Source organism: Ambystoma mexicanum, chromosome 6p, assembly GCF_040938575.1.
Source record: "Ambystoma mexicanum isolate Mex_15411 chromosome 6p, UKY_AmexF1_1, whole genome shotgun sequence".
Classification (NCBI taxonomy): domain Eukaryota; kingdom Metazoa; phylum Chordata; class Amphibia; order Caudata; family Ambystomatidae; genus Ambystoma; species Ambystoma mexicanum.
The window spans coordinates 1254126648-1254139693 of NC_090935.1; the positions used below are offsets into that span (position 1 = coordinate 1254126648).

General features: G+C 46.9%; 1 protein-coding gene across 5 annotated transcripts in view; it reads right to left on the reverse strand.

The window, feature by feature from the left end:
• VPS13A (vacuolar protein sorting 13 homolog A) overlaps nt 1-13046 on the reverse strand; it is a 2994934-nt gene that overhangs the window by 2444495 nt on the left and 537393 nt on the right. For all 5 annotated transcript variants that reach the window (XR_011280366.1, XR_011280367.1, XM_069625905.1 and 2 more), the window contains exon 15: nt 1517-1646. Coding sequence is in view for 3 of the 5 variants with exons in the window: in XM_069625905.1 (XP_069482006.1) it covers nt 1517-1646 (130 nt within the window). In the remaining 2 variants the exon portion in view is untranslated. The remainder of the gene's footprint in view (nt 1-1516; nt 1647-13046) is intronic.

The window sequence follows — 13046 nt, forward strand, 5'->3', positions numbered from 1 at the left end:
GCCGTGCCCGCGGCTCTAGGACCAACCCGTGGCAACATCGTGTCAGTGAGGGGTGGAGGATTCAGACGCAGCAAGGTGCTTATGCTATGGACACAAAGGCCGCCAGTGATTTACAGTTGGTAGCCCGCACTGATCTTGGGCAGCTGCGCAGTGTAGCTTGTGATAGCTTGGTGTTGCGTGTTGTAGCGTCTGGAGCGTGTGTCCCCTCCTGCAGCAGTTTTGCCCGCTAGCCACAGATCTGAGTAGTATGCCGTGGGGGCTAATTTGTAGCTATCAAAAGTCTGTATACGGCGTGCTGTGTTCCAGTGGCTCCCCGTGTGGCGGGGCAGGGAAGAGTGCAGATCAGTTTGGGTGATATGCCGGTGCAGGCGTACCGGAGGTTTCAGTCCGCAGGTCAAGACTGATATGGGGAGGCTTGGGGCTCTCGCAGCAGGTCCCCGCAGGTCCACTAGGCCGGCATGTCAGTGCTGTCGTGCCGGGGGTTCCAGTCCACGGGCCAGATTCGAAATGGGGAGGCTCAGGACCCTCACTGCAGGGCTGGTGGGCTATGGAGCCCCCGGCTGCTGGGTGCCCGTGCAGGCAAGCGATCTCAGAGTACCTCCCCCATCCAATGCAATGGGAGGACAAGCGGGCCCCACCGGTGGGCCAGCCCTCGCAGTCTCTCGCGCCCTCCACTACTCCCAAGGGGCCGCCAGGGCAGTCGGCGCAAGCAAAGTGAAAGGGTGCTCTTCTCCCGGCACGATCGGGCGGTTCCACTCACTCAGAGCGGAGCCGGGGGGGGGGGTCGGGGGGGCGGGGTGGCGTACGGCTCAGGGTCGCTGTACTCGGCCCAGTGCGTCGGTGTCTGATCTAGCCCCTGCCCGCCCCGCTCACCTCCGCGGCGCTGGCTTGCCGCCGGTCTCCTCAGCAATCCCAGCGGCTCCTCCAGGCTGGGCCGGCCTCCGGCTCCCGCAGCTCCCAGGTTCACCCCCGCCACGGGTGGGGCGCCGCAAAGCCTCCGCTCATCCCCACCACAGCCTGCCCGATCTGACGGGACCTTTCGGGGCGGGATCTCGGGGCACTCCCAGGCTTCCAACCTCAGCGGGTCCGTGAAGGCGTTGCGGTGCCTATGCTGGGCTGGTAGTCTCGCGTTCCGCTCCTCCAGCAGTCAACAAACTCTGTTAGCGCGCGGGAGCCGCCATTTTGTTCTTCTGTTCGCCACCTCTAACTTGTGGTGTAGAAGTGCTCCCTGGCTCTCCCAAGCCCAGGTAAAAGATCCTGTGGCACCCAGACGATGTCCGCAGCAGACAGGGTGGCTCACAGGGTCCAGGGGTTCCTTGGAGCCTACAAAATCAGCTTATCTTGGGCACATCAGGAGGAGCACACCAGAGACACGACCTCACTAAATGGCAGTTAGCCACGACCCTTAATCCGACACATTCATATAGCTAATGTGGACAAAACAATCAAAGTAAATAGCAGCAAACATACTAAATTTTCCAAAACGAACAAGGAAAATAAAGATAAGACAACTCACTTCCAGGTTTAGCCTTCTGTTGCATTTGATCGTTTTCACCGGACCAACCCCACATCCAGCCAAACCAACCCTTGTTCTCCTCTTCATCTTTCACTCCTGGTCTATATATCCTCAGACCCGCTTTAGATGCCTACATTTAGCAAAAGAAGAAGCAGACTTACAAACAAAAATCTTAAGTTGAATCAAAGTGTACATGTTGGTACAAATGCATAAGCTTTATGACATACTACTCGTTTCCACACCACCTGCATTGTTTTTACACAATTTACACAACTTACTGTAAACATGTTTTTTGTTTCAGTTTAGAGATGACTTTACATTTTTTACCTTGATGCAATTACTGTTTTACTACGTCTTGAAATATGTTTTGCACGTGTTGTTTTACAGTGTATCTGTTTGTAAGTCACTCTTTGCAGCTCAAATGAAAGTTGCTAATAAAAAGGATAAAAAGGATGAATGCCTAATTCATAATCTCCCTTCCAGGAAACTTGTGGGATGCAGTCACTATGGTGAGGGGGCAGGTGCAGGAGAAATTGTGTGCACAAATAACCATCTAAATCTGCTACCCGTGCACAGAGACATCCTGCCCAGTTGGGCCATGCTGTCCCTGCCCCTCAGTCCTATTCCATCCACTGAGGCACTTTCCTGACAAACAGCAATGTTTCAGAGAGACAAACGGAGTATTGTGTAGATATAAGGGGACAGTGGACGGAGTACATTAGTCACTATGGTAACATGTTCATATACTTACATCCTCTCCACTTTCCTCAATGCTTGTGGGAAATTCTATATATAGACTGGAGGCAAGCATGAGGGTTATCTTTCTTTACATCCAACTCTTAAGCAACAAAATAGTTCACGCTCCCGAGACCACCAGGACCCATCTCGGGGTTTAAGCAGCCTTTGGAACGTATTCTCCATTTTGGGAGGGCATTAATTTAATTTTCCAGCACCTTCAGCACTCCCCGGTCCAGAGACCCAGCTCACTCTGAACCTCACTGCCCTCGCCAGCTCCGATTGGTGTTCCAGGTTACAAAACTTGGAACACCAAAATGACTCTGCAAGGGGTAACAAAATCCCTCCATTTCCCATTCCTGCGAGCACCAGGGCCCATCTCAAGGTGTAAGCAGCACCAGAAAAGTATACTCTTTCATTGGAGGGCATTCATTTAATTTTCCAGCGCCTTCAGTGCTCCCACACGCTCCCCAGCCCAGAGACCCAGCCCCCCTCCCACTGCCCATCCTCGCGGCTTCCGATTGGTGTTCAAAGTCATGAGAACAACAACACCATATTTGAAGCTCTACCCCAGGGCAGCCTTGCCTGGGCAGCCGGCGAAGGGTACAGGCAAAAAAGGCACCTTCCATTGGGCGCCCTCCATCCCAATTTGTCCTGGTGCCCCAGCCCTGCAGGATGCCACGCTACCCCATCTACAGCTACTTCCAGTAAGTGACATCTTTGCTGAAGCATGCCACTGTTTGTATCTTATCACACTTGCATTTTAAAGGCCTAGGTATCCCATCTAGATTGCGGTTTCATTCATGCCACTGCCTGTATTTGGCATACTTGGATGGTGACTCGCTATGGCTCCCAACTTAGATTGCATTGCACATAGCCTCACACATTTGACATGCACACTTTCACTACACCCTACACAAAACATACATCGCCCACGGCCCTAGCGCCACCACCCGTATAATACAGCCGAGTCCCATGAAATAATTCGGTCCAGTTGTTCACATAACTCTTCACAATCTGACAGCATCCGTCTGACACCCAATAATATGGGGTGCTGTTAGGGACCTAGCCATTCCCTATCCATCTTGGATCAGGCTATAAATGCACACACGCATTATACCACTCCTTGCACTACTTATCAACTCGGACTATGGTTTTTCAAAGGGCGTTCATCCTCACAGTGCTTCGAGGGCATACCAATGGCAGCAGGCCACCTACAAATGCCAAATAACACAACGTTAAACAGAAATAAATACTCAAAACAGGACTACTCCCAGGCCTGTGTTTTTCTGGCTAGTTGTCCTTTTTCCTGCCTCTCAGACAGATCGTTACCATCATTGTGCAGTCATCAATCACAGTACAACTCCATGTCCATGCCACATTCTGTACTGAGCCTACCCTCTTTCCTTGCTGCTCTTCAGTCATCGAAGTACTGCCTGCCTGGCCTGCGCACAATGTCATATCAGCGTGCTTTGCAATACAAACATATCTGAATGTGAGTTTTATTGAAGTATTTATTCATTAGCAATTGTGGTGGTGTGTGAGCAATTTCTGCAAAGACTGCGCTTGCCGACACATCAACATCTCCTATCCATAGGCCTCAACATTTTGAATAGGCTGCATGGACGTTTTAAAAGCTGGTAGTGAGTGGGGCAATTAAACCATTGCACTATCAACCCGACTTCCTCTGAGCCTAGGAGGCTGAATAGCTAATTCAACTTCCTTAGGTGCCCCACACCTCCAATGATTAGTATCTTTGTGAAACTAAATTGCCTTTGAATTGGGATAAAAGATACAGATGCATAATTTTTTCACCCAACTTCAGAGGTTACTTAGTGTGAGAAGCCTAGATGCACTCTCCTATGTAGACCCTGAGAATCCTCTATTCCGGTGGCCAGCGGAGGGCCATCGATTTTGGATCCCAACCGTTAGGGGGGGGGAAGGACAAACGAGATAGGATCACCTGGTTAGGGGAGGCCGGGGCTACCTCAAGAGAATACACTAGGCGAGATGTGGCATTCCAATGGGATAATGGGTGGAAAAATACCAGACGCTTCTAAGTTATAAAGACGGCATTATCCCTAACCCGAGAAAGAGACAAAGCCAGAATCTTAATTCCAAAAGGTCTTCATATTTTCCCCATTTAGATCATGGGAAGTTACACCGAACCATACACTCATATCCGGGCAGGTAACATAGGGAATACTTTAATACAAAAGGATTAACCTTTTGTCTACTAAATTAGGGCCAAGTGGTCTTCTCCTATTCATTCCCATCACTCTATATAGCCAGTCAATGTCAAATTCAATCTAACTCCAACTCCCTCTCCCCATTTCCAACAAATACTGAAACCAGCAAGAGGCAACTAAGATCAGTAAAGATTACCCATAGGAATAACATAGGAAAATAAGGGCAACTACCCTAGAAAGAACCCAAACTGTCCCACTAAGAGTCAGGCAGGGTCAGGTATTCAAGAGTAACCATTCACACCTGACTCCACTTGACTGGTCTTTTTGTTATAAAAGGTGTGGTCTGAGGACATGATGAGTAGGAGAGCAAACGGAAGAGCGAGTTGGGAGGTGAGCAGAGATGCCAGAGCTACTCAGGACCAGAGGCGAGACACCAGGGCACTGAGACGCTGAGGAGTTGCAGTTCGTAAATGCAGAAGCGTGGCTAAGGAGCCGTTTCTCCAGGGAGCCAAGGAGAGTCTGCATATGGCAGCTGAGAGGCGTGCTGGTCTTCTGTAGCAACTGCAGATGCAAGTGCTCATTCCCCTGGGTCGGTGAGACAGCCTAGGAGTGTCTGAGGGGCAGGCGGTGAGACCCTGACCTCGGAACGAACAACCACTAAGAAGCCGAAGTGCAAAGTCAGCCCGGTGAGAATGAAAGAATTGCAGACCCGGATTGTGAAGAGCACAATACAAACTGGCATGTTGAATGCGTAAGAAAGAGGACCGCATTTGCTAAAGTATTCGAGTGAAGTAAAAGGAAAGACTTCAATGATGTGTAAGTAACAGTGTCAGAGCGAAACTGGAGACATTTTGATCTTTTAAGTGCATTAAATTCGGACATTGAAGTAATAAGAGTAAAAGGGGCAAGAAGCCCATGGAAAATGTGCAAGAGGCACAGAAGCATAAGAAAGTGGAAAAGGGGCTAGAGCCTGTGGAGACGCGTGCAAGAGGCACGACCAAGACGAGGATTAAAGGACAGTGCAAGTGTGCACGGGAAAAAGTCTAAGAAGTAAGAAACAGAGAAGGGCAAGTGGGTCAGAGTGGTGGCACTGAGCAAAAACAAAGAGCCTGACATTTTTGAAAGCCTTGTACTATACAGCATGAGAAAGTAATGTGTAAGAGAGACTGTATGTAAAGTAAAGGCATATACTGACCAGCTGAATTGGTATTTGGAACTAGAGAAGCCTATGTTTGAAGAAAGGCACCCTGTGAAACCAAAAAGGAACTGCGATATATGGTGTTTTTGTTTTGAAAGCTGGAAGAGGCCTGAGCTTGGTGAAGGGAACCCGGAAACCTCTATTGAAGAATCTGATTTTATGTCTTTGTGCTGAAAGCTGGAAGTGGCCTGAGTTTGGGGAAGGGAACCCTGAGAAGCCTATTGAGAAAAGTAAAGTGAACAAGGTTAAACTTGGGGAAGGGAATCCAAGGAACTCAAGGATTATGAAATCACTGTAAGGCAGTGGTCTAAGTGAGCGGTTGGGAGCGGTGCTCTGGTACTTCTTTTTACAATGTTTTACTGTTCCTATACTTTTATTTTAAAACAAAACCGTTCTGGAATGCTTTTGTTTTAAAATAAAAGTATAGGAAGCAGTTGAAACTTGTACTTTCAGTGCACTGCACTGAAAGTTCTCTTACACACCAGGGGCATGTGTTTCAGGGTTTGTACTGTGCATGGGAGGAGGCGTCATGATGCCAAAGCACGTTCCCCTTCTACCTCTACATACATGTCGGCTGCTTCATGAGCTCTGCGCTTTTCCCGCTTCCAGCTAGCAGCGCATCCTCTGTTTAGAGCTTGGAAGGTGTCCGGACAGTTGCCATGGTCATGGTACGCCTTCCATTCGCACGGCTTGCCTCCCTCGCGATTGGCCAGAACTCGCAATCACGTGATGCATACGATGCAAATGCACCGTTCCGTTGGGCCAATAAAAGACCTCCACACTTCTGTGTCGGTGCTTCTGATAGTTTCCAATCCTCGAAGCCAGTAGCATGCATTCCTTTTATCACACCATTACCTATCTTGAATGATTCCTGGATCCTTGACCTCGCTCTGCTTTCCTGACCACGCCTACGTTTCACAATTTTGTCTGCCTTGCCTACGCTGTTACCAACCTTGGCCTGTGACTGGATTGACCACGGATTACATTCTGTTATTGACTGCGCCCGCACAAATACTTGACTCTGTCTGTTGTTTGAATTACCTTCGCCTCTCATAGCATCCCTGTTATAGCCTATCCGTGTACCGACCAAGGACTGTCTCGGATCACTTGACAGCTGTTGTCTGTCCCTTCCTATTCTCCCTCACATAGCTCCTGTGCTTTTCTTACCCATTGGATGCCATCCTGTACACGTGGTACCACAACCAGACTCTAGTGCGTCCCTTGTACTGCCCTGGGTAACCCCTATAATAACCTTCCCTCTTCCTTGTTTTTCCCGCTTCATCCTTCCTGGCATTTGGACTTCCTTACTGTGAAATAACCACACCACCTGGTAATCCTTTTAACTCCACCATAGTCCTATTGGTTTTCAGTTCTTTTTGTGTTTCTTGCCTCCACAGGGGTTTCCCTTGATTAAGTTCTGGTTACTGTGCTTTCCTCCAGCGGCAGAACGTTTGGGGAGTGCGCGCAGGAGTTACTCTGGATCTTGGTCCCCTCATCCCTCAGGTTAGGGTGTAATCTTCCACTCCTTCCTGTATTGTGATGGAAGTATTGAATTATCCTAACCAGACTTCCCCCTTGTTTACGCAGCTTGCTGGGGGAACACAGGGAATTAGAGATTCACGCCCTTTCAAGCAATCAACCCATCTGGCCTGGTGGTCGAAACTGGGAATTGCTGGGAAGGTTCGCTTGAGTTGAGGGGGACCGGGTGCTTGTAGAAGGAGAAGAACAGGCCAGAGAGGGTCTCTAGCCAAGAATCCCCGAGATACTCCCGGTGGATGAGTATTCAAGCCTCCCGGTGAGTCTCCATTGTTTATTTGTTTATTGCTTTGGGGGCCCATAATCTGATAGGGGGCGTGGCAATGGGCTTTTTTGAGGGCTTGGGCAGGTCAGTATTGATATTGATATTTTATTTCTTTTGCGTTCCTACACACGTGTTTCAGAGCGCGACAAGGCAAGGGAGGGGAACAGGGGAGAACAAAACAACAATCTTACTAGGCCCAGTGAGATTGGGAACGTGCAAGTGCATGGAAGGGGGGAGAAATGGAAAGTGCAGAAACAGATAAATAATAAAGGCAACAAACAGTGGTAGTGCAGCCAGCAATTGGCAAGTGCTGGGTTTAAGGCAGCAGACAGGGTAGGTCTGATAAGTGCAGGAAGAAAAAGGGGGGTTGGGGCACTGTATGGGTACAGATACAAACCCTGGTGCAAGGGGTGGCCTGGAGGCAGTGCGGGAGGGTGGCAGGGTGAGCATGTACCTGGGCCCGGAGGACAGAGGGTGGCCAGGTGCACAGTGCCAAGAGAGAACAGATCAGCAGGGGAGAGGGGGAGCGAAGGCAGAAGCAAAGAGGAAGGTCTTGAGGTGCTTTCGGAACCGGAGATGGTTCTCCTCAGGTTTTAGAGTGGCCGGGAGGCTGTTCCAGAGGGAGGACCCAGCCGAAGACAGATCTACCCCCCAGCCAGTTTCTTCAAAGAACAACGGACCCTGAGGGAGTTGGAGGTAGAGGAGCGAAGAGCTCCATAGGGGAGGTATTTGCAGAGGGATAGCTGAAGATATTTCGGACCAAGTCCCCAGAAAGCCTTGTGGACAATGCAGAGGGTTTTGAATTTAATCCTTGCATCCACTGGGAGCCAAGGGAGAGATTTCAGAGCTGGAGAGATACGATCCCAGGGCTTGGGGCCAAGGACAAGTCTTGCAGTCCTGTTCTGGATTAGTTGTAGATAGCGGAGAGTAGAGGCAGGTAGATTTAGAAAGGGTCTGTTACAATAGTGCAACCTAGAGAGAACCAGAGCATGGGAGACCATGAGCTTCTGGGGGAAGGAGAGGAAAGGCAGAGTACCTTGTGCACTAGGAAGTTTGACTTTTTAGAGACATCAGAGATGTGGGCGGAGAAGGAATGTGTGGAGTCAAAGATGACCCAGAGGTTCTTAGCCTCGCAAGTGGGGGTAGGAGAAGGGCCAGGGGAGGCCGGCCAGAGAGTGAGGGGAAAGGATGGTTAAGGTGTGCCGATGAGGAGGATTTCCGTATTGCTGGCATTCAGACAAAGATCATTGGCGGCACACCAATCTTGAATGGCAGTTAGGCAATCAGAGATGGGAGAGGAAGTGCCGAGGGCAGCCTGAAAATGAGTCGAGTGTCGTCAGCGTAACACTGGAAATTTGAGCAGAAAATGGCAATGCAATGAGCGAGAGTTGCCAGGTATTGCTTGAAAAGCCAGGGCTAGAGGTTAGACCCATTGGGAAAACCACAGGTAGAGAGGAAGTTAGATGATAGGAAAGACCCAAGTTGCACCTGGAAAGGTCGATAGTTCCACTATTTCTTTTTGTACACTTCGACCACTACTGTAAGGGATCTGTGGAGAAGGTCTTTCGAATAGCTCTGTTGAGTGAAACTATCTTTGTGATATTGACCAAATTGAACCTGGTGAGAAGACCACCTGAAACCAACTCTGGTGTTGCCTTTTTTGTTGAACCCCTGTTTTTCCCTTTGAAAAGCCTTCCTATCACATTTTCATACAGCATGAGGCCAAGCATAGGTTAAGACACAGACAGACTTATTTTGGACTATTAGAGAACAACGGCCATTAGAAATATCAGTTAAGGGAACCATCCCTTTAAAACTTGGGCCAGTGAGGCATTGCACAAACCGACAAACCTTCGTAAATAAAGGTTTTTAAACAAATGCTTTTGAGTCTGTGTCTCTCTTGATACCATGCCTGCCTCACATAAGTTTTACAAAGATGTTAATCATTGAAGTTGTGGACACCTAAAAGCTGTGGCCAGCAGTTAAGGCTTTAGCTTCATCATAAGGGGTCTATTATATTGGCTGGGAAGGCTTTTGTCCTCTGCCATTGTAGGATTGCTCGTGCTGTCACGTTAATGACTTAAAGTTAGTAAATGCACTGCTCTCCAAGGTGAGGAATTTCATAGGCACTTGCTGCATGCTTTGTTATCAAAGCCACAGGCTCGGCTTCACATCAGAGTGATGTCTTCTGCCCTCCCAAGCCTGGGGCTGGTGCCGCCCATGGCCCCATACCTGAGGTCCCCCACCCTTTATCACAAGTATATTTTGTTTGGTGATCAGGGCCATCATGAGCCGGCCTGGTGCAGTGTTATTTACATACCTAGGGTACCTTTTTCACGGCCCTACACAGGCCAATGCCAGAACTGGAGCAGCAGGAAGCCGCAGACTGTGTTGCTTTAATAATAATAATAATAATAATAATAATAATTTATTGTGATTTAGTCCAAATATTAGAACTTTACACAAAATCATTAGAGTTCCAGATTAAGAAAGTCAATAAAAGAAGTCTTTCAGAATTATACAAAATTAAAAAAGTTACAAAAGACTTCATAATTCTTCACACTGAAAAGAACCTAAAATTACATATATAAAATAAGAATCTCTCTAAATAAATAAGTGTACATACAACTAGCATGTAGCTCAAAGCATTGTCAGAGCATCCTGTGTAAATCAGTTCTGACAACTGTATAACAGGGTCCATAGCAGTCTAGTCGATTCAGCAATGCAAAGTTAAATTGGTAGCAGTCATTTTCTAACCTGTGTCCACACTCTAAACAGGGCAAGTTGGTATGATATTGTATATGATTTGAGACAGTAGACCCAAAAAGAGTTTCCAACAATACTCTCATAGCTATGCACCAGTCTTCCCAAAAAATGTATATATAATGGTCCAAATTTAGGGCAAGAGGTAAGAACGTGTCTGGCAGTTTCCGGGGTGTTTGGGCTCTTACAAATACGACAGGACCTATCACTTAAAGCTAAGCCCTGATAGACACCCGTGGTAGCGAGGACCTGCAGTTGGTTTGTTCGCAGCATTAGCAAGAAATCTCTCACTGCCGGGTCGGGGTATAGTAATAAATAGGGCTGCGTTCTCCTGTATCTGTGTATTACATTACACACAGCCTCATACCCTTTCAGCCTTTCAAGGTAGGAGTAATTTTCACACCAGTCCCAGTGATTTAGTTTACGCATGAATGATTTTTTCAAATGGATAAATGGTCAAATTTTCTTTTCTGCATGAATCCAACCAATTTCTAGGAAAAGTAATTCATTACGTTTTTTGAAATTATCTCCCCGCAAAACCACCTTAGCATCATAATTGTTTCCCACTATCGCAAGCAGCTTACATTTCGGTGCAGTACAAAATTTTAAGTAGAAAACTCCCCGAGCACGCAAGGCCATGCCCCTCAAAGAGGTTAGACCTAGCTCAAGCCTTAGGTACTGCATGGAGTAAGATGGCCCCAAACCTAACACTGCTTGCCAATACTGCCCTTCTAGGATATTAAGCTAGTTTAGGTCCTGCATAGCTAACGCTTCTAGGCCATAGAGTATAGCTGGGACAAAGCACTGCTGGTATAACTTTATAGTACCCACCATGCTAAAACCCGCATTTCCTCTTGAAAATTTGCAAGCCTGTAGTGTCAATAATTTGGCTCGTCTTTTTTTGCAGGCTATTATCCTATTGTAATTAGGGGATGTATCAAACTCCAAGCCCAAATAAGGATAGGAGTCAGCAAACCATCAGGCCCAAACTAGATTCAATACCCAGCCTAATGGGGCCCTTTCTGCTGATCAGCATTATCTTTGTCTTCCTTAAATTAATGGCCAAGCCCAGCTCAGAGGAGTACTGTGCAAGTTCCTCTAGCATACTGTTGATGCCCGATAATGTTCTGTCGAACAGTATCAGGTCATCTGCATAGAGCATACCTGCCATAGGAATTGTCCCCAATATAGGGGGGGCAGTTTGACTTTGATCCCATACGTTAGAGTAAGTCAGAGATGTAAAGATTATACAGCGTAGGTGCTGCTACACATCCCTGCTTTACTCCCATGTTAATACGAATGGGTTCAGTCACTGCACCTTCACTGTGGTGTCTAACCTTGGCACTGTTATCACTATGTAATGCTATTAAGATCTGCTTGATCTGTGTTGCTTTAAAAGACTTGGGAACAAACATCCTGGCAGGAGAGTACAGCAGGTGTCCCAAACATACATTAAGAAAATCAGTTTAAAGATAACTTTTGTTGTTCGCTCAAAGGAACGCCAAAAACTTATTTGTAAACCCAGAAAGTGATGAAGAATCCAGGGGAAGGGAAGAACATTCGGGAGCAACAATACCTATTTTTGAAAGAGTTTTTATTGAAGTTATACATTGTTTTCTTTTCTTCACCATTTGTTTGAACATTTATAAGGCACTCCAGGCCAAAGACATTATCCTTTTCACCTAAGAATACATTTGTTTAGAGTGTGAGGTTCAGAATAGTACTTTAGACAGAGGACAGTTTTGTTTTGCATATTCTGACACGGACAGATTCTCAGTTTTAACTTTGTGCAGGGACATAAAAATCTTTAGACAAAATCTGTCTAACTTGTGTCCGTGCATCAGTTCCGACTCCTCACAAGTACTATGAAGAAGGAGAACATCAGTAGGATGAAGAGGAGAACTCAACCAAGAGTTGATGCTGAGCTCTAAAAGGGCCCTAGGACACTCATTGAAAGTGGATGTCGAAGAAGGAATTAGGGATGTCCCGGCTGTGCAGAAAAAGTTGGACGCTCTAACAATCGCTGCTGTGGAATGGGAGCGGCAGAGCCAAAACTGTCACAAGTGAAAGTAGTCTGAGTAAGGGACCCAGTACTTCCAGCCTGTCAGTTCATCAGGGGGACTAATAGATCAAACTGTTTGAGGAATCCCTGACCAACGGCCAGGTCAGACTTTACAGCCAAAAGATTCTCTACCAGTGGAGCTGAAAGTGCATTTGAAAATATGAGGAAATATTTAATGGAACGCAGCATGGAGCCCAGAGACCTACAATGAAGACTATTAGTCAGGAAGGAATCCCGGTAGTCGCTAGTCCACTACTAGGTGGGCATAGTGTCTACTCTGTCTATGCCCGGGGGGAAATCAACAAATTATGTCGGTGACAGAGCTCAAAAGGAGGTTGCACACCTGGGTGGATTACTAAAAACACTGTATGTAAACTTTAATTTGATACATATTAAGAATTAATAAAACACAATTAATAACAATCTTCACCAGACCATTAAGTACAATACAAAAAGGATCAATATTGATCATCACATAAAATAACATAGGATTTCGGAAATAACAATCAAATGGTGTGTTGACATAAAGTGAGCAATACATTCAACATATAGCTGATACTGTATCAGTTTCTAATTACTAATAGATAACACAAGTTTCTGTTTCCCTGTATAAATCCAGAAAAAAGTCTCGACATGTTTCTGTTCTTGGGCAATTTATTCAAAGAACATTCATCAGGAGGGTTGTCATAATCACGAAAATCCCAATTTAAACCTTTTCAAGTGCTTCACTAGCAGCATGATATAGTGTGCGCGTGCAACCTTGCGTGGTGCTTGTGGGGGCT